Source organism: Zonotrichia leucophrys, chromosome 19 (genome assembly GCF_028769735.1).
Source record: "Zonotrichia leucophrys gambelii isolate GWCS_2022_RI chromosome 19, RI_Zleu_2.0, whole genome shotgun sequence".
Lineage (NCBI taxonomy): Eukaryota > Metazoa > Chordata > Aves > Passeriformes > Passerellidae > Zonotrichia > Zonotrichia leucophrys.
The window spans coordinates 11,376,001-11,401,344 of NC_088188.1; the positions used below are offsets into that span (position 1 = coordinate 11,376,001).

Below are 25,344 nucleotides of genomic sequence, written 5' to 3' on the forward strand. Positions count from 1 at the left end.
TATTAACTGGAACTTTTTCAGGGAGGAAAATGACATCCATACAGACATTTTTATTTTCAACTTTCATTTCAATTACACTTATATTTGGGCTCTGAGGTTGTTTACAGCTGAAATATATCTGCCTGGAGTTCAAGTGTTTCCTAGTCATCACTCACATTAGTTCTTTGAAAGGATTGTCAAGACAAAAGGAATGACACACAACCAGAAGTGTCACCCGAGGAGGATGTGTGAGGAGCAGGTCAGGCCAGAGCCTGCTGGCATCCTGAGCAGCCTGGCTGCTGGGGCTGGCACAAAGCACTGCCCGAGCCAGAGCTGGGGACACCTGAGCTTGCTGTGCCCAGCTGGCCACCCCGCACTGGGCCAGGGCAGCCACAGCCACCTCCCCCGGCCCTACCCATCCCTTGGGAACACAGGGCTGCATGGCCAGGAGAGCCGTGCAAGGGGCAGAGGGGTACACAGAATGATCCACTGGTGAATTTAATGCCTGGTGATAAAACACTTCATCCATTCCCAAGGATGGTGCTTAAACAGATGCTGTTAGTGGTTGTATTTCAAAAGTCAATGGGGCTAAATAAATCTAAAATTTACTTCTACTAAAAGTGTTATGAGGCCAAGGTCTTTTTATTCTTTAGGTGTTCAATTAAGCAAAAATCCAGAGATCTGCAGGAGAATTTAAGACTGCCATGAACAGGAAAGCTTTTTAGTTAAGCTTTCATCTCTTCATGTGAAGAACTAAATTGATGATTTTTAAATAATTTACATCCCAGAAGTAGTGTTAAAAAAATGTCCCAAATGGAGCTAAAAGCATCGTAAATATAATTTCCTGTCAGATTATATGAAATACCCTGATAAATGAACAGCTCTTAAAAGGACACTAACAGTGGACTTGGAAGGTCTGACTCCAGCTTTCTGAAAATGCCAGCTCTGAGCAGCTGCCGTTTGACTTCAGCTCTGTGTGCCCTGAGCAAGCCATGAGATACAGAAGTATGAGTGTGCACTTTTTCCTTTCTCTGATTTATTACATCAATGCTTATGTTTTGAAGAGCCTTATCCAACTAAGAAAAAAAGGGAAACTAGTCATCAACCTAGAACTTGGGGAAGGGGAGAGAGACATGACTATTTATCTGCTCAATAAGGATCCTTTTGAATGCATCACCAGCTGCCAACAAACGCAAATGTCTTTTATTTTCCTTTCAGTGAGTGCATGTGGGAGGGGAGGAGAGCGAGGAGGGAGTCTGTGTTAGCTCTGCTGTTACACTGCTGAATTAAGACAGCCACCTACCCATCATCTACTTCCAAATCCCTCTTGATTTTCAGACACATCTGACATTTCACAGTCTTCTGTTGCCCATCCTGTTTAAATATTAATGCACCCAAAGGTTCAGATGACTGCAGCCATCCAGAACAGAGAATCAGAAATTAAAAGCAAACAGGCAGAACAAAGCCCGGTAACGAGTGCGTGGTTCTGAACTTGCTGGGAAGGCTGAGATGAGCATACAGTCAGCTCGAGCTGTGAGTCATCCTTTCTTGTTATTAATGCAGTATTTATCAGCACTCACTCCTTTGCTCATGATTTCTGCCAGCTCTGTTTTCACACCACGTTCATCACCACAGCTTTCCTGTTTCTGTGCCCAGCAGGCCCAGCTCGTGTTCTCAGGCTCTGTCTGTGTCCCGTACTCCCATTGTGTCAGCAGCCTCTTTTTCTGGGTGTTGTACTTCCTTTGCAATTGTTTGTGTTTCTATGTGACGGGGCAGCAGTGGTGAAATAAGAAGTGACAGCCTACACTGAGTGTTGATATGATGCCATCATTTCCATTCTCAAGCAGATGGAGCCAGCACAAACTGGGTGCAGCTCTTTGGACACACTAAATGGCTTCAGCACCATGGCTGACCTGGCCTCTGAGCCCAAGACTCAGTGGCACTGACCTTCAGAGCACGAGGGACGATCTCACTTGTCCTACTACTGCACAGGACATTGGTCAGAGGTCGGGGCACCACTGGACAGGGCTTGTGCATCTCTGCTCAGGAGCCCTCTCAGCACAGTGCTGACAGTGGAGCTGCTGCTCCCTGCACATCCTGGCAACTTGCACTGTCCTGTGCACAAGGAATGACTGTGGGCTCTTCCCCCAGCCTCCAGATCACCAGCCCTGAATCTGCATGAAAAATGTGACCTGTCCCCATCCCCGCACGGACAGGGACAGTAAGGCCTGAGGAGCACATGACATGTCCAACGGGGACATCCAGCAAACTGTCACAAGAGCTGAGAACAGACTCCAAACAATTCTATGACACCAGTTCAATGACATGTCAGCCATGGAAAGAGAGAAAGATAGAAGAGGAAAGCCATGCTCAGGAAAGAGAAGATGCCAAATGCAGACGTTATGGGAAGTGCTCAATGTTTCCTTCCATTCAGTCTGAAAGTCAGAAATTATAACGGCTGAACCCTAAGGAGAGGAGGATGAAAGGGCTTCGCTCCTGGGCATGTGACACTGCTCCCCTTTGTGGTACCAGATGTGGGGAAAGAGGAGAGAAGAAAAGCAAATCTGGAGCTGAAAGGCTCTTTTTTCCCTCTTTTTTAAAGAAAGAACAAAATTAAAACGATCCTGAAAGAACAACTCTTCCTTTCAAAGACATTAGTTTGGGAAGCTGGCTGTAAAAGGGTACATTTTTGAAATGTGGCTGCAGTTACCAAGCAACCTGCTCTGCTGGCAGCAGCGCGTCCGAATTCGGGGGAGGCAGAGCCCATGGCTCTGCCCTCCCAGGACAGCGAGTGCAAGCCTGGACAGCTGGCACACCCTCCACCCAGCGTGGCCTCCAGAGCTAGGGGAGGGCCTTTGGAAGAAGTGAGGATGGCAAAACAATTGAGACATTGCATTGACAGAGGATGGAGGAACAGGGAGAACAGGAAAATCTGAAATCAGCCCAGTAGCTGCAGCAGAAGAGCTCTGGGTGTATGTGGGTGCAACTATAAGCATAATTTGATGTATATTACTAAAATGAAGGCAAACAGCAAACAAAATTCTCAATTAACATTCGCTGTTCTCATATTCATTGGGCACACTGCAGTGCTTTGCAGGATTTTCTATAGCCCAGGGATATTGCAGTGGAAAGAAGAAAACAGATGCCCTGGGACCCAACCTTTCCAGGTTGAAAAACCCTCAACTCTGCCTGGGTCCAGAGCTTCACCAAAGCTTTCATTCCATTAACTCCACACAAGGCTATCATTACACTTTTCTAATCATGAGCTGTTTTGTTACATCCATTACTGTTCTAAATGGGAATTAGGCACAACATGCACTTTATTTAGGTTGTGAGTTGAGCTGGGAAAAAACCTAAGCGTATATCCAAGACAAAGAGCTGAGATGCTTTATTTCCCCCCATTTGGTGACGAGAACTGGCCCCAGACTTCACAACCTCACACGGTCCCAAAAGTCTCTGGCATCTTCTGCCCCCAAAATGTCCTGAGCAGCCTGGTGCTGAGGGCTGGGTTCAAACATCTTAGCTAAAAGCATTAACAGAAACACTGTGGTTAAATGTTGTTTGAGACACCTGATGATGCCAATGGTAAAGATGGGAGCACCTCCCAGCACCTCTTTCTACCCTTTTGAGCCACCCTCCAGCACCACCTGAGCCAGCAGCAGCACACGAGCCCCTGTGCTGCCGTGTCACTTGCACAGAGCACACGGCACTGCCACTGTAGCATCTGCCTTTATCCAACGGCCAAAGCAAACTCTCAGAGATATCCTGGAGTGTGAGATCCCTCACTGATCTGCACAATCTTCAACAAATGTTCTGTGCCTGGCATATTTATAGGGTGCTCTGAGATCATGCGAAGATTTGTCAATAATCGTATTAAACTTCATGGTTTTCCCTATGTTACACCAACATGGCATGTATGTTATAAAGACAGTCATTGTGAAGAGAGTGGTGTCACTAAACAGCTGGTTTACTCAGTTCTTTCATAAAACAGCTGAAAATTGTAGGTCAGCATTATATGGAATGCCTAATCCCTGAGTATTTAGGTTTATTAGATGAAAAGGACAAGAAGACCCTTTGCTACATTACATTTCCTTATGAAACCACACAGTCTTTTAGATATTTCTTCTTGAAACAGCACTGGCAAAACCTATCACTTTTCTGAACTGATCCTTACTGTTACAATTGAGACTATTTTCTGAAGTGACTGAAAGTTTGAGTCATTTAGCACAAGAACTGCTCCCACAACAGGATTCTAAAAGTAATGCCACTCATTCCAAATTTCTTTGCTGTATTTTGTGCAACAACCATGCAGAACCATCAAGCAGAGAAAGAAAGTGCCCAGGACTTTACTGAGACACAGACTGCCTCCAGCTGCCACTTCTCCCATCAGCGACTCAGTTCACAGCATGACCATAATGCACACACGTTTTTTTCCCTGTGTTTTGCCCCTTTTCTCTTAGGTTTCATTTTTCCATGTCTGCACCCTGGTCAGAACACCCTTTACCAGCCTGGTCATCCCGCCAGCCGTCCCTCCTGCAGCAAAGGTCCCGAGGGCCCGTACCTGCCCACACACCTCCATACACCCCTGCTGCCCACGCACGTGCTGTGGGCACATCAGGACTTTGGTACATTTTCAGCATAGCTTTTCTCACTGAGAGTGCTGACTGCATTTTCTGCCACTGCTTCACCTGGGCACAGTCTTGCAATTCTATTGATTTAGGCCACAACCCAGCACATTTAAAAATGTCATTACATTTAACATTTGATTAATTTAATTTCAGTAAAACTAAATTAATTTCACAATTTTTCAGCCTTAAAGCTGTACACCCACATGAAGGTTGGATGGGTTGTAATCTAACAGACACACATCTTCTTAGGGTTGACAATAGACCTCCACACATCAGCATTTTAAAATTTGAGTATTATACTGCTAAGCCTCAGGATTTTCCATTAATCAAAATTCACCAAATCACTCTAGGACTGCAGCCCTCTCAGTCCATCAGGCCCCAGAGAACACTGGTTATGAGCAAAAGCACTTCAGTTGTTCATGTTGAGCTGAACAACCAGGTTCCCCTTCTCCAATGTCATGTGGAGATGGGAAAGCCAAGTGTCATTTAAATAGTGTCAGCATCCCATTGTGGGGTTCAGACCCCACTCATGGGGTGCACTGCATGGAGACAGGCACACCCCTGCATCACTCAAGCCCATGGGACTGGTCAGAGCATGAAGCAATGTGCAGCATACTGAAAGGAAATAGGATCAGTCCCCACGTGGGATTCCAATTCCCTCTTTCCTCCCACATCCAAGAAACCCCAAGTGCTGTTTTCTCACAGCCAGGCAGGTGTTGGGTCTGATACTTCTGATCCACACTTTCTGGCACAGAGAAGAACCAAAGGTTGATCCCATAACCACATTCTGTTTTGACTCCCAGAGATGGATCTCCACAGGTTTCATTAAATATGTGCAGACCGCAGGGTATTACAAAACCCTAGGCAGGGGTGCAGCCAGCACCCATTTAAATGCAGATGCTTTAAGAATAATTATCAGTTGCTCAATCTCCATGTGAAGCAGCAGCAGGACGGAGCTGGAACATGCGGAGAAGTTGGCAGTGCAGGCAATCCTGAGGACACCAGCAACTGCCTTTCAGCTCTCACATTTATAAATAATTTATTTCCAGCCACCTGTGCCCAGAATAACAATTTTCTGCCCGAAATCTCCAAGCTGGTGCTGAGAGGTGGGCAGGGGCTCGCTTTCCCGGGACCCTCTCGACCTGCTGGGAAGGGGTCCGGGTCTCCAGAGGGGCAGCTCTGAAGGGATGTGCCCCTAGTGGGAAGAGGCACGAGAAACAAACACGGAGCATCCGTTCAGCTGATCGCATTAGGGCTTCTCGCTGCTGCTGCTGCTGCCACTCAGCTCTCTGACGATGCAGCCATCCGTGCGTTTGGACAAACACCCAGGCAGAGGGAATGGGTAGGTCTGCAAACGTCGGAAGCTGCAGAAGGCTGCAGAGCTCTGCTGTGAAGCAGCCTTAGAGGAGAGGCTGCTTCCCCGGGCAGGGGAGCGTTATGAAACGCGAGCGCACTGGCTGTGCCTGAGGATTTTGGCAGCGCAGCGCGGACGCCGCTTCCATCCTGCCTGTTGGCGCAGGAGGCCATGGAGCGGCTCCCTCCGGCCGGCTCCCGCAGGGCGCAGGACCCCGGCGCGCCGGCCCGCTGAGCCGCGGGGACCGGAGAGCCGCGGGGACCGGAGAGCCGCAGGGACCGGAGAGCCGCGGGGAGCTCGGAGAGCCCGGGGAGCCCGGGGAGCTCGGAGAGCCGCGGGGACCCGGAGAGCCGCGGGGACCGGAGAGCCACGGGGAGCCCGGGGAGCTCGGAGGGACGCGGGGACCCGGAGAGCCGCGGGGATCGGAGAGCTGCAGGGAGCCCGGAGAGCCCTGGAGGGACACGGCGGCAGCGGTGAGCGGCGCGCAGAGGGGCTGGGCGAGCTCTCGGCAGGGCAGCGGGAGGGAGCGGAGCGCCGCAGACCCGGGCACGGCACCGAGCGCGGCGCGCAGGATTACGGCTCTGGAAGCGGGAGGCAGCAGGAGGATTAGCAGGGAAGGGCAGAGGGAGCAGGATTTATCAGCTTCTCAGATATGCATTACGGCCTTTTGTAATATTTCACTGGATTGTACAGGACTTTGCCTGGCTACAACAGGGGCTCCTCAGCCACAAAAGAAAGGTGAGGTTTTTCCTCTTTTTCTTACACCGTTCAGTATCTGCCTCTGCGAGCCGTGTGCCAGCTGGCCTGGGCACGAGCAGTAACCGGACAACTTTTTCGAGGCTGAGGTATCAACATTCATTGCAGTCTCAATGACTATTTGTTTTACTAAATTAATCCACAGCATCTAAGTAAAGGGGCTGAGTGGCATTATTTACAAAGGCTGCAGGTTGCTTTCGAGATGCCCTTCCCCAAGCATCCACGGAACATTTTACTTGAAAAGTCAGCAATGGATACTGCCAATGTGTGTGTGTGACAACCTAGTGAGGCAGGCTGGAATGCTCAGCTTCTCCCATCAGTTCTGGAGCATCACTGTGCTGAATAAGTAGACTCTATCAATGTTTAGTAGGTGAATGTTGCAGGATTTCAGATATTGAAGGGTTTATGAAAGGCACTTCTAAAACACCTATGATTAAGTTACAGATCTGTATGTTATTTTAATTCTAGTAGATTTCCTTGCACACAGGGAAAGATCTCATCTGTAGATGCTGTGGGCTAAGGCAAACATAAATAGATGCATAAATATATGGTGCATTTGTTACAACATTCTTGTGCAAAACTTCAGCCACAGACCACATAGGAGCTTTTGGAAACTGCAGATAGAGAATCATTTGCTGGGTGGTTGATCTCTTAGTACCTACGAACGTACACCATACACGAATGTTTCATTGCTAATTAAATACTTTTGAAATACAGTAACAGTTTAATGAAAGCTTTCAGTTTATCAGAGAATGGTGACAGCAAACTGTATGTTACCTCTGGAGCACACATCACTGTTTACAGAATGTACACACATGGATGTGGATGCACATGAGCACCTGAAATGCGTGTATGCATGTGTCTGCATGCATCTCTTCCCTACTGGCATGGAATTAGTCTTGCTGGTTACTGCATTATGACTTGAGCTAGGTAAAAATTGTGGGATTAATGGAGAAATACCATGGTGTGATCTCTGCTCAAGCTGTCCATTAGCACTTTCCAAGTCAGCACTCTCACAATAAGCCGTGCTGGACCATCTGCCTCCCACAGGCTCCTCTGCATCCCTCTCCTCAGGCTCACCAACAACATTATTGTCTGGATTTATACCTATGTATGCTAAAAAACTGGTCTTAAAAAGCCAAATATTTGGTGAAAGAGTCACTGGGATAGGATTTGCACAAGTTAGTGCCAACTTCTCCAGCCTCAGGCTGCAGCTCTGCTCTGTGGCATTGCCTTTCCCTTCCAAAGCTGAATTATCTGTCTCTGTAAAATGGTATAATATATATTTTAAATTTGTGTTACTTTCAACTTGATTTGACCAGTTCATGAACTATAGAGTTTTTCTCCATCTTTCTGCTAACTCTGCATAAATATTTTTTCTTATTTATCACACTTCAGTGTTATTAAAGGTTTTTAACACAATCTCACCGTCAAAGATAACTTTGCAATCTGATTACATCTTGTATCAAGCCCACGTGTAGCAAGCAATGGTAAGCTCACTGGAGAGCCCTCTCAAGCTGCAAGACTTGTCACCACAGCATGTGGAGAAATTTGAGTGCTTCTACCTAATTTCCAACTTGTTGGCAGAGCTCCCTTGTTGGGAGACATGTGGGGTCAGCACAGACACATCCTCTAGCAAGGGAAACTTTGTAAGTTGTAAGAAGTGGTTGAAGTTTCTCAGAGTGATTGGAATAAAGGGAATTGCAAATAGCTGACAGAGTCCCAGCATCAAATCTGTGGTTTCTTAAGTGTTTTACTTCCTATGTGCATTCACACAATTTGATATTTGTCTTGACTTTCCAAAACACTGAGAAAATGGCAGTGTGTATCCAAGGAAAAGGCTGCAAGACAGAATCCCTCAGCTGAGGCCTGACTGCATTTGTCCTCAAAGAAAGCTGACAAAAGAAAGGAGAGACATTGAAGAAGGATGGATTTTTCTAAAAATAGTAATCATGAGTCCAATTCCCTTCAGTTTACAACAGGAAGCATCATCTTGCTTCCTTGCCAACAACTCTGAATTTGCAAAATCCTGCTGGTCTTTAGACAAGGACCAACTCTTGATGACCTGCAGCTGTCAATGCAGCACTGACTTAATCTTCTGCACTGAGCACACATCAAGGGACAGTCCTCAGTTAAGCAACCCTTCACCTGCAAATCTGGGGCTGTTTTTCAATGTCTCCAGCCTTTACCAGCATTCACTGAAAATATTCAGTCTTCCCTTAAAAATTCTGCAAATGCTCCTTCAGCTAGGAGAGTAGAATTGCCAAGAACTTTATCATGTTTCTTTTATTTCTCTCTACAAATACGTTAATGCAGCTGCCTAGTGTGATATCCTCTGTCACATTTTGCGAGTTCATTTTGGAAGCAAGGTACTGATCTGCTTTTCCTTATAGCAGCTTTTTTGGTAGCAGGAGATCCTTTCCCTGCTGAAGTCCCAGCACCTTGTAGATCTGTGCTTCCACTCAGCATGCCCAAAGCTGATAATTTCCAGTGCTAACTATTGCCCGTTTTTCAGTGCAGTGTTAACCCTTTCATTGCCCTCTTCACCTAGAGGTCTCCTCTGCCATTTAACAGTTCTGACTGCCCATCAATTATCCAACATTGTCCTTTCAATTATAATTCTATGATTTTACTAACAACTTCCAATTCTTATGGTCTTAAGACCCTTTGGCTGTGAGAACTGATAAACAGGGATAGAAGACTTGATTTCTTTCATTTAGCTTAATTGATTCCAGGTGAAACATGCATGAAAAAGACAAATGCCGCATTTTCTATTACAGATACTAGTTATTTCCTCCTTAGTCTTTCCTTTTAAATATAATCATCAGAAGTGATGCACTTCAGCTCTTTTAGGCATACTTTGATGATATTGCAATATGCAGTTTATGGAAAAATCAAATGACAGTTTTTATTTCAGCAGCACTTTGCTATTTCCCCACTAAAAAGCAACATTTAATTTTTGAGTTGCACATTTGCAGCAGTGGTTGTGGGCGGAGAGTCTGCTTATTTATTTGGTTGGGTTTTACTAGGATGTACTGTCATGGCAACTGCTCTAAGGGTGAGTGCATCTGGAGGTAATTCGTACACATCATGTTGAATGCAGCAAAATTGCATCGTACCATTTAAACTTTTTCAGCCACTGGGCATGGGCAAATTTACCCCTTTGAGACTCCAAAACAGCTTCTCTTTACTAAACAAACAAATACATAAACAAACTTGGCAGAGCATGAGGAGCAATAACAAACATTTCTTGATGTTTGGATGCAGAGCCTGTTTCACAGTTAATTGAGGTCCAATACCTTGGGTGTTTTCCCCAGTTCTGCTGATGCACAGCAAGCTTTCCATCCTGCCCATGTGGAGGCAGAACATTGTGCCCTGCCCAGGGGATGTTTGGGCAGACATTGGCCAGACCAGTCTCCCTCGGCTCCAGGAGGCATTGCCGCATGCTCACCCTGGCCTTGATGTGGCCTCCAGCTGTTCCATTTTACATCACTGCAAGCATGGAGAAACTCTATCAAAATCCACTGACCAACCACACAAGTAACATTAAAAGGGCATAAATTGGGTCGGCGATGCAGTTTCAAACATAACGTGCCTGACTTTTGCTACATGGTCTTGATGGCCCTTCTCCAGCCAAGTTGTGGGCACTGCTTGATCAGCCAGAAAGCTCCAGCTATCCCAGCACAGCCTCTCCAACACCAGCAACAAGGACTCATCTGAGAACTTGGGCCTGAAGCATCTCTCTCGGTGAATAAACCAAAAGAGCTGTAAAACCCTGAATTACAGATGGGCAGAAATGACTGCAAATCTAATATATTTATCCAGTCTTATCTTTCTGCTGGTGGAGGGAAACCTTAAAGCCTTTGAGCTGGTGTGTGAGTGCAGGCAGGGCCGCGTCCCCGCCGAGGTTCTCAGCAGCTGCCCTGGCAGGGCTGCTCGGGCAGCGTGCAGAGCCCGGCCCCGCGGCACCTGCCCTGCTGGCCCTGCCAGCTCGCGGCTCTGCACGGAGCATCCCCAGCCCCAGTCTCAGCTGGGGATACCTGCACACTGCTCGCTTTCAGACCACACAGCCTCCACTGGGAACCGCTGCTGGGAACAGCAGCCCATGGCAGGAACAACTAGTGAATCAAATCCCACCTATGCTCATAGACAGTATTTCTTCAGATGAATTAGTGCAGTAACATCCTGCAGGATCTAATTATGGCTAATTTTCCATTCATTTGTCTCGGTACATCTGACCCTTTTACTGCAATTCTTGAGCACTCACAACATTGATCAGAGATTTAACTCTAGGGGTCAGCTCTTTAACTGGTGTAAATCAATGCATTTTCTTTGGCTTTGGAGCTGATCCGAAGGGAGGTGTGTAACTTCTGCTGTAGGGAGAGCAGTCAGAATTCACTGAAGATGCTACAGCTTGGCAGTGCTTTGCACCTGCTTGTGCTCACCAGCCCTTAGAGAAAGAGTAGCAATCAGCACATTCAATACTTCTGGATATTACTCAGTCCTCTACAGTTAAAATCAGCATACATGTACTTGAAAAAAATACCAGTAATAAGAGTACCTAAATCGGGTCTTCAAGATCACCTGAACTGTAAAATTAGAGACAGAGACTCCTGGCTTGTGACTGCCTCATTTAGGAATTGATCCTAAAAGTCACAAAAAGGAATTCAGGCTAAACTGACAAAAGATTTAACTGAGCCTTAATTTATTTTTGTTGTAGAAGTTTTGGATCTTTGGTTTGGTTGCTATATAAGACAGAAAGAATTTGCACACAACCAAATGAAAAAGGGAATGGGTGGAGACTAATTTGGTAACATTTATTTAATAAAGCAGCATAAGTGAGCAGATGTTCGTTGCTAGGACTCTGAATTTCAGGAGTGTGCCCCAACTGCAAGCTAAGCAAAAGTCATAATATTTTCTTTTCTGGAAAACACTGCATCTTTTCTCAACACTTGCCTGGCTCCACAGAGAAAGGATAGACTGGGAAAACAGGAATTTATGGGGATATGCCAGCTTTTATTTGCCACGGGAGGTTAAAGGTTCCCTAGAGTACAAAGGAGCTTTTCTTGCCCAGACAATCCCATCGTGATACACATCAGCACAACTAAAGCTGCAAAGCTCAGCAACAGTCAAGAGAGATCTGCTGAACTTGAGCTGAAATTTTTTCAAACATTCACTAGTTTTTCTCCACACAGATTCCCACATCAACAGTTGGTAATATGAATTCACTAAAAAAAATGTAGCAGGATCTCTGGTTTCTGTTAAAGGAACACACACAGAACCTCCAAATTATCCTTCCAACATAAAGCCCAACTTCTTTGTGCTGCACAGAGATTAATAATTATTATCTTATCTATTGTGAGTTGATGCAATTTCTTTTTTCTTCCCACACACCCACACTTCTGTTTCCTTCTGATCTTCATTTGTAGCTGAGCTACTGTTTAGCTGAAAGGAAGGAATTTGGTAATACCTCCCTAAAAAGATGCCTGTTCATCCAGTGACAAAGGATGGAGATGTTGGCTATTGATAAAAGAAAATAAAGAACTTATTTTCCAAACATTCCTAGAGAAATAACCTCATCATTAAGGTATTTCTTGTGCATTCCAAGTTAAAAGAAAGAAAAAAGTCTGAAGATCTGAAACTCGCTTGAGCTCAATCAATCGTTCTCATTTGACTATAGTTCTTAACGTGCATAATTATAAACAACAGATGGAGAAATGCTCAGATAAAGCCAAAAGGGATGGGTGGGGGAAAGTCACCCTGATGGTGGATTTTTTCAATGTGGATGTGAACCAGCCTTGCACCCCTTGGTGTTCCAGGTTTCAGCATCGGCGGCTCGGCGGCTCGGCAGGGCACGATGACGGCGCCAGCCCTGGAGCCCACGGAGCCCCTGGGGCAGCCAGGCGCCTGAGGCTGGCACCAGTGCCACACCAGGCTGGTCTCTGCTGCAGACAGCTGGGAGGAGCTTTTCACCAGGAGAAGGCACCCAAGGGATGGGCTGAACATACGGGAGGAATGAGTGTCTGGCCAGGCGAAGATTTGGAGGCCTGTTGGGAAGTGTGAAGGGCCAGTTTCAGTAAGGGCATGGCCAAAGCTTTCTTCAGGCTGCAGAAGTTTCTCCGTCGGATCCAGTTTCTGCTCTTCTTCCTCACAGCAGCTTACCTGATGGCTGGCAGCCTCTTGCTACTGCAGCGGACCCGCTTTGTTCTGCAGCAAGGTCCCCGTGGGACCCCCAGTAACCAGGCCCTGCCGGTGCCCGAGGAGATGAGCAGGGTTGGGATGGCAGAGCCCAGGAGCCTGCAGAAGCCCCGGCTGCTGGTGGGCACGGATGCGCTGCAGGAGCCGGCCCCGGGCCAGCAGCACAGCCCGCACTGGCTCGTGTCCCGCAATTCGGAGCTCAGGCAGCTGAGGAGAAGGTGGTTCCACAGGTTCAGCAGCGACCAGGAGCCCCTGCAGACAGCAGGCTTTAAAGCAATGAAGCACACTGCTGAGCACAAAGGTAAGGGACGGACCCTGCCCGTTTTCTGCACACACATAGGCTGCACTTTGCTGATCCCAACCAGCCCTGCAGGCCTGCCTTCCTCTTTGCTCATCACCACTTTCAAAACAGTTTGTAGGCATATCCCTGGGCCAAAGTACAAAGGATCCATGCTGGGTGACTGCTCTGCCCTCACTACAGCTGCAAAGTATAAGTTGTAATCTTTGATGCTTTGCCTTTTAGAATTAGTTGTTCTTGGAGATGTTTCACTGATAATAAAACAGGAATGGGATCTGGATGACTACATACCACATTTCAGAACTGCTTTTTAGTTTATTGAATAAATTTGCCCAAACAGAAGGGCACAAAATCCCACAAAATGGGTGCCACATCGTGGTATTTACTGAGGGAATTGTCTCTAGAAATGGGAATGAGAAGGTGATAGTGGTGGGAGATGAGTCACACAGTGTGAGTCAGGCAAACTGAACCGCTGGAGTTACCTGAAGCTCCAAGCTGGAGCTGCTCCACAGATGCTTCAGAACACCTTGTTGGTGGCAGATTTTGGTGGCAGAGGAGAGACTGAGAGCTGCTCAGCCAGTGCATTGCTGAGGTTCTAGCTACTGATGAGAGGGGCCAGAAGGACTATTTACTTGTACATCTCACCATATTGAACTGTAGATTTAAATATACATCATTTGAATATCTGATTGAACATGAAGGGACATTATTAATAACAATATTGTTAACAAGCATTGGAATGCCTTTGAAGGTAATTAATTAAAACTTAACTACCTACGTAGAGCATGTTATCTTCTCCAATTCATTTCTAGTAAACTTAGAGGCTTGTTATTTCAATATGGATTCCTTTCAAGACCTAATGAGCTCCTCCGTGCTTATAATGCTTAATGATGTTTCAGTGATGCCCTGTGGCTCCTGCTCAGCAGAGCAGCGTTGCTGACCGTGGAGGCTGGGCTCGTGCACCCCCATGGGTGCCATCCTCATGAGGCAGTACAGCTCTGCCCCGGGGGCTGCCAGCCAGCCCTTCAAAGGCTTCCCCAGGCAGACCCTTAACCCAAGTCACAAACCATGGCATGTCTCCAGCCTGCTGAGAACCTCCCAGCTCACTTTGCCTCGCTCTGTCTCCACCCAGGAACACACGGCCTTTGGTGAGAAAATCCAAGTCCTTTTTTTCCCCAGGTCAGGCTCTCACCTGCTGACATTGCAAGTGGCTCAGGGTAGGGACCACACTTTTCCTGACAGAGACACTGACAAATACTGTTAGTACAACTGTGAGAGTTTTCTGTTCTGATTGCTCACAGTGGATGGAGTTTTCCAGTTCCCCATGCCTGGTTCTGCCATTGAACAGGATGCAGAGGTGACAGGGATTGTATTGCTGACACAACATGACATGCTGCTCTGAGACTGTGGCATCTCCGTGACTCATTCATGGGAGGATGTGAATGAGAAATGCTGCCAGACTGGTGGTGGCTTGGGAGGGACACAGGGAGGAGGGCACATGGGGGCAGGACTGCCCAGGACCCCCACTCGGGCTCTTTGGCCCCACATCCTCAGTTTTCTGCTGCTACACGTTTGAGTCAAAGTACCCAAATCAAAAGTCTCCAGTAAAATGTGGAGCATCTTCGTTGCAAGTGCGTGACTCCCACCTCGTTAATGGTGTGCTGGGGGTGTGTGTTCACAGCTTGTGAATTTTCTAATTACATGTTGGCAAATTACCATGTGCAGGTCTTTGAATCTACTGTGGTGTTTGTGATATTTAAATGTTTGATTTACTATTCCTGGCTCCAAAATCCCTCATGGAGAAACTCAAACTTCCTTTTTCTTCTGAATTAGTTAATATAATGTTTTTTAGTTTCATTTTTCACCATATATTCTTTTCCTATCCACATTATTTAATGTGCGCTTACATTATACAATTTCCCTGTGTTATCATCTCAATGTTATTATTTCTAAAATAAAATTTCCTTTTTTCCTTCATATTTTGATGATAAAATGTACTTATAGACATACAATTGCTGTATAATAGTGGGACTCCGCATCATTGTTCCAATTGTATATTAAAAAATGGGCTGGATTTTTACAGTATTTTGTTCATGACAACAAAAATTAGGCTGAGCACTGAATGCAAGTCTGAGAGAAATATTTATCTTTCCTATGCTAAGTAAAGCAAGACATATTTGAAGAGATTCCTTTGCACCAGGGAGGAGATAGCTCAGTGTGATGGCTACATTGTGCTGCCTAGTTAAAAGTGAATTTATCTTTCCATTACAGCTTTAATGTAACTCTCTATATCCAAAGAAAATTGATTTTCTTAATATTTCTCTTGCACCATCTCATTATCAACTAGAGATTTTAAAGAACACTTGGGAGAAATCCAACAGGATTTCTGGAAGTTTTCAGCATTTGAAGGCTACATTCTCCTGTACTTTAGAGAAGTGCCGTGTTTTGTCATCCCAAGGAGGGAGTTGAGCAGACAGCAGCTGCGTGCAGAAGCTGCAGTCCTGGGTGGGTTGGGGACCTGGGTATGCAACGGCTGTGGAAGGGAGACTCTCATTTCCTTTGAGCCCATTTCCAGGGGACAGTGGCACTGGCCCCTTACCAAGGTTCAGCAGCAATGGAGTGGTCTGCAGAGGGTGTGGGACCCCAGACAGGTTGGGAATTGACCAAATGCAGCCCTGCTTGCAGCCTGAGGCACTGGACAAGCCTGGGGTGGGTTTTTCCCTTCCATCCCATATGCATTGCCTAACCCTGGTCTTGCATGCACACAGGCACCTACATGGGCTGCTTCACTCACGATTCGAGGGAGAGGACACTGAAGGGAGCTGTCTTTTATGACTTAAGAAAAATGACAGTAGGTCACTGTCAGGAAGCTTGTGCTGAGAGGTGAGTGGTGTTTTTTCACTGCAAGTTTTCTCTTCTTTGACAATAAGTGGAACTGAATTTGAAATGGGAAAAGCATTCCTATGTTAAACATACAGCATCTATGACAACAATTATTATCTCATACCTTCAGGCACAGCATAGCTCTGCTTCTCTGCTTGAAGCAGACTGCTGCAATGCTCTCTATGGCACCATGACTACTTACATTATATTCTCTATTGTCCTGGGCAAAAATTGCTGTTTGGTTAAAGAGTCATTGTAAGATAGATATCTTTTGATAGACATTGGTCTCTAGCCCATGTCTTGTTGAGGGGCTGCCCTGCTGAGGATGCACTCAGCTCCAGAGCAAGGCAGCAGGAGCACAGGCTCGTGCCCTCGGGCACAGCCTGGGGAGCAGACAGGCCCCTCTGTGCCAGTGGCTGGTGTTTCTGCTTGCAGAGCTTACAGCTACGCGGGCCTGGCGTTCGGAGCAGAGTGCTACTGTGGGAACACGCTGCCGGCCGCCGCCGCCAAGGCCGAGGAGTGCAGCAGCGAGTGCAAGGGCGAGAAGGGCTCCGTGTGCGGAGGGCTGAACCGGCTCTCGGTCTACAGCGTGGAGCAGCTGCGGGCAGGAGCCAGGCCGCTGCGTAAGTGGGCGTGCGACCGGACCGGGGAGGCCGCGAGGGACGCATGTCACGGCCAGGCTGCGTACAGGGGCTGTCCCTGCCGCTTGTCTCACTCCGTTTGTCACCAGAGTTTGAAGCGGCAAAGGACAAAGGTGCCTGAAGGGCACAATGTCCATTTGCTGCTGGTCTGGTTCCTGGCTCCTACCCAGAATAGCAGTGCTGCTCAGCACCCCAGAGCAGGGACATGTGCCTGGCACGCTGCCTCAGGGCTGCCACAGACGAGGTTCCTGTCACCAGGGACAAAACTCAACACAGTGCAGAGTGACTGCAACAGAAGCACAATTTCAGCTGAAAAACCCATTCCCTTTGGTATCTACTGAAGGGGTGTAAATCCATGTCTGTTTAAGAAACAGCCTTGGAAGAGGTGCCCTGTAACAGGAGGGCAGAAAATTACTCAGATCAAGGCCACCCTATGCTCAGATGATCCTAAACACAATGAGTAATCTGTGACTGTGAGGAATAAGCGGGGGCCAGAAAGAGCCACATCAATCCCTTTCCTGAGAGAAATGAGACCAGAGTTTTGCTTTTCCATGGAGTTCTGTTTCAGCAGGAGTTGGGAATTTTGTTCCATCTTTAGATAATCTATCGTTACCCCATCGTTCAGTTAGCTGCCATGAGGGACTCAATGGATAAACCTTTAGGCAAACACAAAGCACATAAGAGATCTAAACTGCTGATCACTCTTTGCAATTGTCAAGCTCACAAGACCTTATGGATGTTATTTGCTGAGAAGCACCAAGACCTTAGGTTGTGCCAGTATTGATGGTCCTTCATTTCTTCTTAAAGACAAGTCAAGGTTTGTACAACAATCCAACCAGCTACATATAAATTATATATCAAAGGTACACAGACCTAAATTGCTACTGTCAGGATGACAGGCATGTTGGCAGGTTTCCCAGGACATGCATCACTGTTTAAACCTCCAGTATGAAATATATATACATATTCCTCAGGAAAAGACAGCATTTAATTTTTTTTAAGTATTAATTAATTACTCCTCAAATTAGTCTAGCCTGAAGCTAGAGCTGTCATTTTCTTGCCCTTAGTAATACCTGACAGTTGTCTGTTTGAAGAATCCCCCTGACACAAACCAGCTGAGGGGCCAACAGAAGTATTAATCACAATGAACAAGTATGTTAGAATGTAACTCTGAGACTCTAAAGGCCCCCATGATTTACACTGTGTACTGTAGAGCGCAGACCTCACATAAGTCTTTCACGGGGAGCAGATTCAGTGACATCCCCACTTATACCTTTCCAGACAGGGTTTGCTGTCGCCCCTGTCGGTCTCTGCCCCGACTCCTGCCCCCATGCCATGGTAGGGAAGCCCAGCGTGTGCAGCTGTGGCAGCCAGAGTCCCACAGTCCTGCGTGGTGTCTTTCCCCCAAAAATGTGGGCAGACCACACAGATCGGGCTGTTTGCAATGTAACCCATGGATGCATCCTGCTCCCTCCCGATGCGGTTGTAGGCAGGTTAAGCTTTCTTCCTGACCGCTCAGAAAGTGCTAAACATGTTTGTAAACATTTTGTTTCAGGAATTATATATCAGTGTGAAGTTTAGTAGAAGACCTTTCAAGAACATTCTCAGAAGTCCAAACACTCCTTTTATTCTTTGGTGCCATGCTCAAAGGGACCTGGTTCTAAGTCGACTCCTGTTCCTTTCAGCTTGGGAGGAGTTATTTTATTTTCACATCATCCCAGAGATCTGGCTCTTGTTCTAGTAAATTATCTGAATAGTTACAAGAATAAAATTTAAACAGCTTCTCCTTAGATTGCTCTAGGCTCTTGCTAGAGAAATTTCTGCCAAGAAATTAATGCAGAACCAATTTTTTTCTGTAACTGCACCACGTCTCTCCTGTCATTCAACTTTCTTCCCACATCAGTTCTGGCAATACCGTTGAAGGGAGCAACTGCAATAGTGCCAAGCTCTGAGGTATTTCTACAGAAGCAGGTGAAATCAGAGGCTGGCGCTGAAGACACAGTGGAAGCTGATCTCCCTAAGCAGCTGGCAAAAACTCGCTTCAGAGTCTGAAAGGCTGCAGCAAACTCCCTTGGCCCGAAAAGGCGTGGGAGCAGAGGGGCAGCTGAAGAGGAAAGTGGGTCCGGTGGTGGCAGGATTTTCAGGAGTCATTTACATTTCTTTCCTTTTCTGACGCAGAAGTTTTGTAGATTTTTATCAGGGCTTTTAACTCATTGAGGGGAAAGCAGGTCTTCAGAGGAAACTGGGACCTGCAAACAATAGCAATGCCCTCCACTGGTGGAATTTAACTCAAACTCGGTGCTGCAGCGCTGCTTCCCGTGGTTAGTACAAAGATAAAGGCATGTGCTCCTTTCAATACCACACGATTTGCAACACGTTTTTATGGAGTATATTACAGTTTCTCTTATTTATGCAGCCTTTGCGATATAAAATTTATTTTATTATTTTTGGCTTCTGAACCTAATATTATTCTTTAAAAGAGGCAGGATACTATGGACATCGTTTTCTTAAGAGAAACCTCTTTCATGTCCCCGCAGGGAGGAATGTTATCTATCGAGGATGTTTTAGAGCTCCAGAAAATTTAACAGACACCTTTTCAGCCTCTTTGATACAGCCCAATTTGACGGTGGAGATGTGCTCTGAATTTTGCTCCAAGAAAGTAAGAACAGTTCTCATTTCACATCCTTTCTTTTATTGTTATTTTAAATTCTAATCTACTGAGGGAAGGACAGAGATTAGTGCCTTAGAGCTTTGAATTTGCAAATGAGTTTCCAAAGGACAAAACTCATCAGAGTAAATACCCAGTGATGCATCTGGTCCAACTGCTGGAGTGGGGATGGCGGGAGGGAAAGTCATCAGAGTGGTGCCACCAGACATGATACACAGGCAAGCTGCTCTAAGTAATGAGTATCGACCGAGAAGAAATCGATACCGTTTCCGTGTCACATTCCAATCAAGCCCTGAGCCACATCTGCCCCCGGGGGAGGTGGCTGCAGCTCATGGGGACACATGCTGCCAGAGGGTGGGTGTGGGCTGGCAGCATCCCAAACGTGGCTCCAGTGCCCTCCAAGGGAGCCGGCTCCACTCAAGGAGCCAGCCATCGCAGGGCAGGGGCAGGGCACCCTCTGCCTTAGTGGCTGCTGGTTCCCTTCCCTTCCCTTCCTCCCCACTCTCATGGGGCTGTTTTTTTCTACACAGCGTTCACTAAATGGTTACATTTTGCCTGCAGCCTCATGCAGTAAACTCAACGTTCAATTACTTTTTGCAGCATCCCAAAATTGATTAAAACTATTAGCTGGCTGATTACAGTGCTTTGACCAGGATCCATGGCCTCAGCACAACCTCCTCTCCCACTGAATAAGCAAATGGCCTCAAGTTGTACCAGGGGAGGTTTAGACTGGATATTAGAAAAATTTTGAGATTTCTCATGCAGAACCCACTCCAGATTTCTCTCCTTCCTCACTCATGTGCTGCCCAAGTTGTGGGAAGATTGTGCAGGTGAGGGTCAGCCTGCCCTGGGGACAGACACTGCACCACTGGCACCCTGCACTGATCACCTTCTCAAGATGCAGGCGTACAGAGGAGCAGTTATTCTGTTGCCTCACAGAACCTCCAGCCTTCCAAAAAAGTTCATCACTTGCAGAGGCTGCCTGGCATGAGCTACAAGGAACACTTTTATTCTAGGCTGTGTTTGAGGGCAGGGCCGCTTGCTAATTTCTCAAACTGAGAAACACTGCTTCATTGTAAAGGAAAAATTTCTGTTTGCAAGCAAACCCAGAACTGTTTTGCCCTTGGATCAAATCTGTAAATAGTTTTTGACAATGTCATATCTCATGCGCTAAGTAAATGTTGGCTGTTGGGCACACACAGCACACGAGTTGCATTTGACTCCTTATCAGAGGATGAATGCATGGGAAAGAGCAAGAGATAAGCTGCTCAGCAGTCCTGTCACATGCTCCCAGACTCCGAAAGACTTTTAAAAGGCAAAAAGTGTTGATATGGAATAGATGGACTGGAACATTCTGTGCTCAAATACTCCCTGAACTTCCTTCAGCCTGCCCACACAGCCCCATGCCACCAAGAGAGCCCACAGGGGATTCTAAGGCAACCCAAATCTTTCTGGTAAACTGTAAAAACCCTGAATTTTAGGGCCGGTAAGCAACTGCTAATTTCTTTGGCAAATATTTAGCACATTTCCCTCAAAATTGTTTTAATTTTTACCAGTATTAGCCCAGCAGCCAGGGTTTAGTACCCCACCCCTACACAGCTTTGCAGCCTGTTACCTTTCCTTGATAATATTGGTACACCAAAATCTGATTCATTCTGCATCAAATCCAATAAAAATACTTCTTACAGACAAGAATTTTCCTTAGGAATTTATTCCTTGCAAACAACACTAACTTTCTCATGATTGTACACCTTAGTAGGCTTCCTATCTAGAAACAAGGTGAATTTCAAAATTTACAAATACAAAGACAGTAACAGGAAAGTGGCATGAGCTTTAGGATGACAATGCTTTGATCTTGGCAGTGGCCCTTGTGAAGATTTATTTTCTTTGCATGGCAGCAGCATTCCCTGCAGGCTGCTGGTGCCACAGCATTTACACACGGATCTGTTTTCCCTCGTGTGCAGGAGTTCCCGCTGGCAGTGATCCGAGGGCAGGAATGCTACTGTGGATACCCCACCAGGCGCTTCTCGCTGCGCGAGGGCACGGACGGGCGGCGCTGCAGCGGGAGCCACAACGCCAGCAGCGCTGCCGGGGGAGACTACTGCCTGGTCTATCAGACACCTGTGCAAGGTACCAGCCCCAGCCCCGCTGTGCCAGGGCCGCCGCTGCGGGAAACAGCCCCTGTGCCCCTTCTGCAGCGGGTAAAACTCACCTCGCTTACAGCACTCGGAGCCACAGCAGTGGGTATCACCACATGGGTAGCAATTTAGGAAACAGTCTTTCTCTAAATTCCCCTCTTGCAATCATGCTCCTGAAGATGCATCTTTCCATTCTCTCATTATGGAACACCTTTTAAGACAACTTGCTGGCAAGTACAATGGTTTGTTGCAGCTTTATCAAAAAATCATTGCCTTACACAAAGCCAGCAGAAACCTCTCTGAGGATAATCTCTTTGGCCTCATACAGCTGAATTAATTTTAGGAAGTAGCTGACTCACAACCAGACCAAATTGATATGCTATACTACTAAGAAAGAGAAGAAGGAAGCAATAAACTATAATCAAGAGCTGTATGTGGAATTATTAAAAAGCCACAATAGTAACAATGAAGTATCTTTTCTCCTCACAGACACCCGCTGCACAGACAGGAAATTCTTAACCACCAAATCCAAAGTGTTTGTTGCTTTGTCAAGCTTTCCTGGGGCTGGGAATACATGGGCACGCCATCTGATAGAGCACGCCACAGGATACTACACAGGAAGTTATTACTTTGATGGAGCCCTCTACAACAAAGGTATCGGGGCCCGAGAGATGGGACACAGGCAGCCCTTCCAAAGCACAGAGCTTTACTTATTGCCCTGTCATCCTTCTGCTTGAGCCAGCAACGGCTGTTGCTGTCAGCATGTTTGGTACAATTTAAACACGCCTGGCCCGAGCAGCCTCCTGCAGTGCAGATGGCAGCAGGGACAGCTCCAGCAGCACGCTGCTCTGACAGGCAGCTGCCCTCACAGACAACAGCCAGGCTCTCCGCTTGCAAATGGGCACACTGCCTGCACTGCTGCCCCGTGCACACACACGCGCTGCTCCCACCTGGCAGGCTGGTCCAAGAGACCAGTTACCTACACGCTGTGGGTAAGACCCTTCAGCAAACATGTAGGTTAAATTTTCAAACATTACTAATTATTCTGAGGTGTAATTACTACTTACATTACTAATATCCTGAGGGGGCAGAGGTTCAGCAAGCATCCAGCACCGGCCCTGTGAAAAGCTGCCTCATTGCAGTGTGGGGCTGAGGATGCCTCCCCCAGCAGAGGGATAGCCTGGCTGCCAGCACGTGTCCAGAGTGGTGGCTGGGGCTCCAGCCATCGTTTAGCTGACAGGTACTGTCACACCAGCTTTACACCACTGTAGGCAATGATTTAGCTGGAAAAGGCACAGACATATAATCAGACAAAACAGCCAACAATCCTGTCTTGTAAAACAGGTTTTAAAGGAGAAAAAGACCACTGGAGAAGTAGAAGGACCATCTGTGTGAAAACACATGAAAGTGGCAAGACAGAGATTGAAATGTTCGACTCGGCGATCCTGTTGATAAGGAACCCATACAAATCACTGATGGCAGAGTTCAACAGAAAATACGCCGGGCATCTGGGCTATGCCACTGACCGCAACTGGAAGAGCAAAGGTGAGCGTTACCCCAGCACAAGCTGGTTTGAAACCCACCTCTCAGTGCGCTGGGGAGGGGGGACACACTAACACTTGAGTGAGTGCTGCTAACAAATTCAGTGGGACTTGAGTCCTGCTACAGCTGAGATCAATCCCAAAACCTCTGGCACCTGCACAGTGGGAGCAGTTGTGGTCTTGCTGCATGTCCACCCCCAGAGGGGAAGGGAGGGCAGCACCATTACCACAGGCACACTGGAGCATCACTGCACTGTTGGGCATAGAAAACATGTCCATGTACAAGCCTCCTCTGCACAGCCCATTTGCCAGGCTGAGGTGAAGAAAATTTGCCCCTACAGCATGTAATAACCATGAGAAATCTAACTTAAATCTGGAGGATCCAATGGAGCATGGCATTTCATGATGGATATTTTACAGCACTGCACAGGCGCTACTGCACTGCAGAAAAATAATAGCAATAAGTGGACCTGAAATTCAGTGTCCCCTGAACACATGAAAAGGCTTCAGAACCTGCCAGCCAGTTGTTTGACTGGCAACTGGCTGGTGACTGCAATTTCCCCGCTGGATACCCGGCTGCATTCAGACTCTGCAGCAGAAAAGCCACTTGGCTTCCATTTCTCCCTGTACATATTTTAGGCATTACAGCTGGGGCTTGGCAGAGGGCTGAGGGGAAAAGTGTCCTGTGTCACAGCACATTTCTTTCCCAAGCTGTTGTATCACCTTTCATCAGTCACAACTCAAGACTTATTCATCAAAAACTGACAAAATAGCCCCCAGAGAAAAAGTCTGCTGGGAATGGCTTATCCATACTGCAAACTGCAAATTGTTACATTTCAGCCACAAATGCTCTTTGTCCAGCCCAAAAGCTTTCACTAGGACTGTCTTGACTTCAGGAAATTAAATTATCAAAAAGAGCAAATAGAGACCAAGGTATCATTAATGTCTAAAGCAGAGGAAAATTGCTGACATGCAGCATGGCTAACTGTCTCATTTTCATGGTTTCCTGGTGATCCAGAGTGGCCGGATTTCGTGAACAGCTATGCCTCCTGGTGGGCCTCCCATGTCCTGGAGTGGCTGAAGTATGGGAAGCGCCTGCTCGTTGTCCATTATGAGGACCTGAAGCAGAGCCTCATTCCCAAGCTGAAGGAGATGGTGGAGTTTCTCAATGTGACAGTGACAGAGGACCGGCTGCTCTGTGTGGAGAACAACAGGGACGGGAATTTCAAGCGGTCTGGTGCTAAGCAGAAGAATTTTGAGCCATTCACCCAGGAAATGAAAGATCTTATCAACAGATACATCCTGACAGTGGATGAAGCCCTAAAGGGAAGAAACTTCTCTGGGCTGCCCAGGGAGTATGTGCCAAGATGATAGGCTGCTATCACATTGCTGTGGTTAAAAATGAAGTTATTTTTTTTCTTAAAAAATAAAATAAAAAAAATAAAAAAAACAAACAAACAAAAAAAAAAAAAAAAACACAGACGAATAAGAAAAAAAAAAAGAAAAAAAAAAAAAGAAGACCAGACCTCTTCAGCAGTTATGGCAAAGATACTTGTGGAGGCTGCTGAGCTGTGCAGCAGTGCAGCAGTTGGGAATGCCTGGGTTTTGTCAGCCCCAAAGAGCCCCAAACCTGGCTCCAGGGGCATGGAGGAGACCCCAGAGGGGTGGCAGAGAAGGGAGTGCCACCTGTGCTAGAGGCTTGACACAGTTTTCTGCACCTCCATCTCTTCATCTGGAGAGTCGTGGTGGGTCTGGGGGGACACCAGAGCCAAATGTCACCATGGTCAGTGCTCTTGGTTCTAGAAATGGTCAGCTGGGAAGACCTGGAGAATAGGGGCAAAGGGGGTGAACCCCAGTCCTTCTGGCCCCAGCAGGGGTAGGATCACATCTCCTACGTCATCCCTGAAATCCCTGGAGGAACTCCAAGGCAGTCCAACCTGGAAAACCACAGCTACTTAGAGCTGCGCTCTGGAGCCCCCTCCAGCAGCCATACAGGTTTGATTTTTAACTCCTGCAGTCACCTTGGGTGTGTTTGACCCTGCAGGAGCCCGTGGGGACAGAACCCTCCCATGTGCAGTGGGGAGAGAACAGGGGCACCCAGGGCTGGCAGGGCAGCTTGGAGGGGGTTAATCCCTGTGGCCAAAGGAGCTGCCCTGCTGCAAGATGCTTCTGTTCACATGAAGTAAAGGATTTCTTAAAAATTTGAGTGAAAATACTAATTTTAATAAAACAAGTTTATATAAAGGGAGCTGAAATTCCT

At 46.9% G+C, this 25,344-nt stretch overlaps 1 protein-coding gene across 2 annotated transcripts; it reads left to right on the plus strand.

Annotated features, from left to right (window-relative positions):
* Positions 1 to 6,288: 6,288 nt before the first annotated feature.
* WSCD1 (WSC domain containing 1) lies at positions 6,289 to 25,332 on the plus strand. 2 transcript variants are annotated; one of them, XM_064729005.1, is made up of 9 exons: positions 6,289 to 6,434; positions 12,537 to 13,216; positions 15,982 to 16,096; positions 16,532 to 16,719; positions 19,275 to 19,396; positions 21,370 to 21,535; positions 22,033 to 22,197; positions 22,888 to 23,088; positions 24,103 to 25,332. In XM_064729005.1, the coding sequence occupies exons 2-9, from the start codon at positions 12,802 to 12,804 to the stop codon at positions 24,453 to 24,455; spliced, it is 1,725 nt and encodes a 574-aa protein (XP_064585075.1). In that variant the 5' UTR covers positions 6,289 to 6,434; positions 12,537 to 12,801; the 3' UTR covers positions 24,456 to 25,332. The 2 variants fall into 2 exon arrangements, with proteins under 2 accessions (XP_064585075.1, XP_064585076.1); XM_064729006.1 differs by lacking the exon at positions 6,289 to 6,434 and adding an exon at positions 6,463 to 6,699.
* The last annotated feature ends 12 nt before the right edge of the window (positions 25,333 to 25,344 follow it).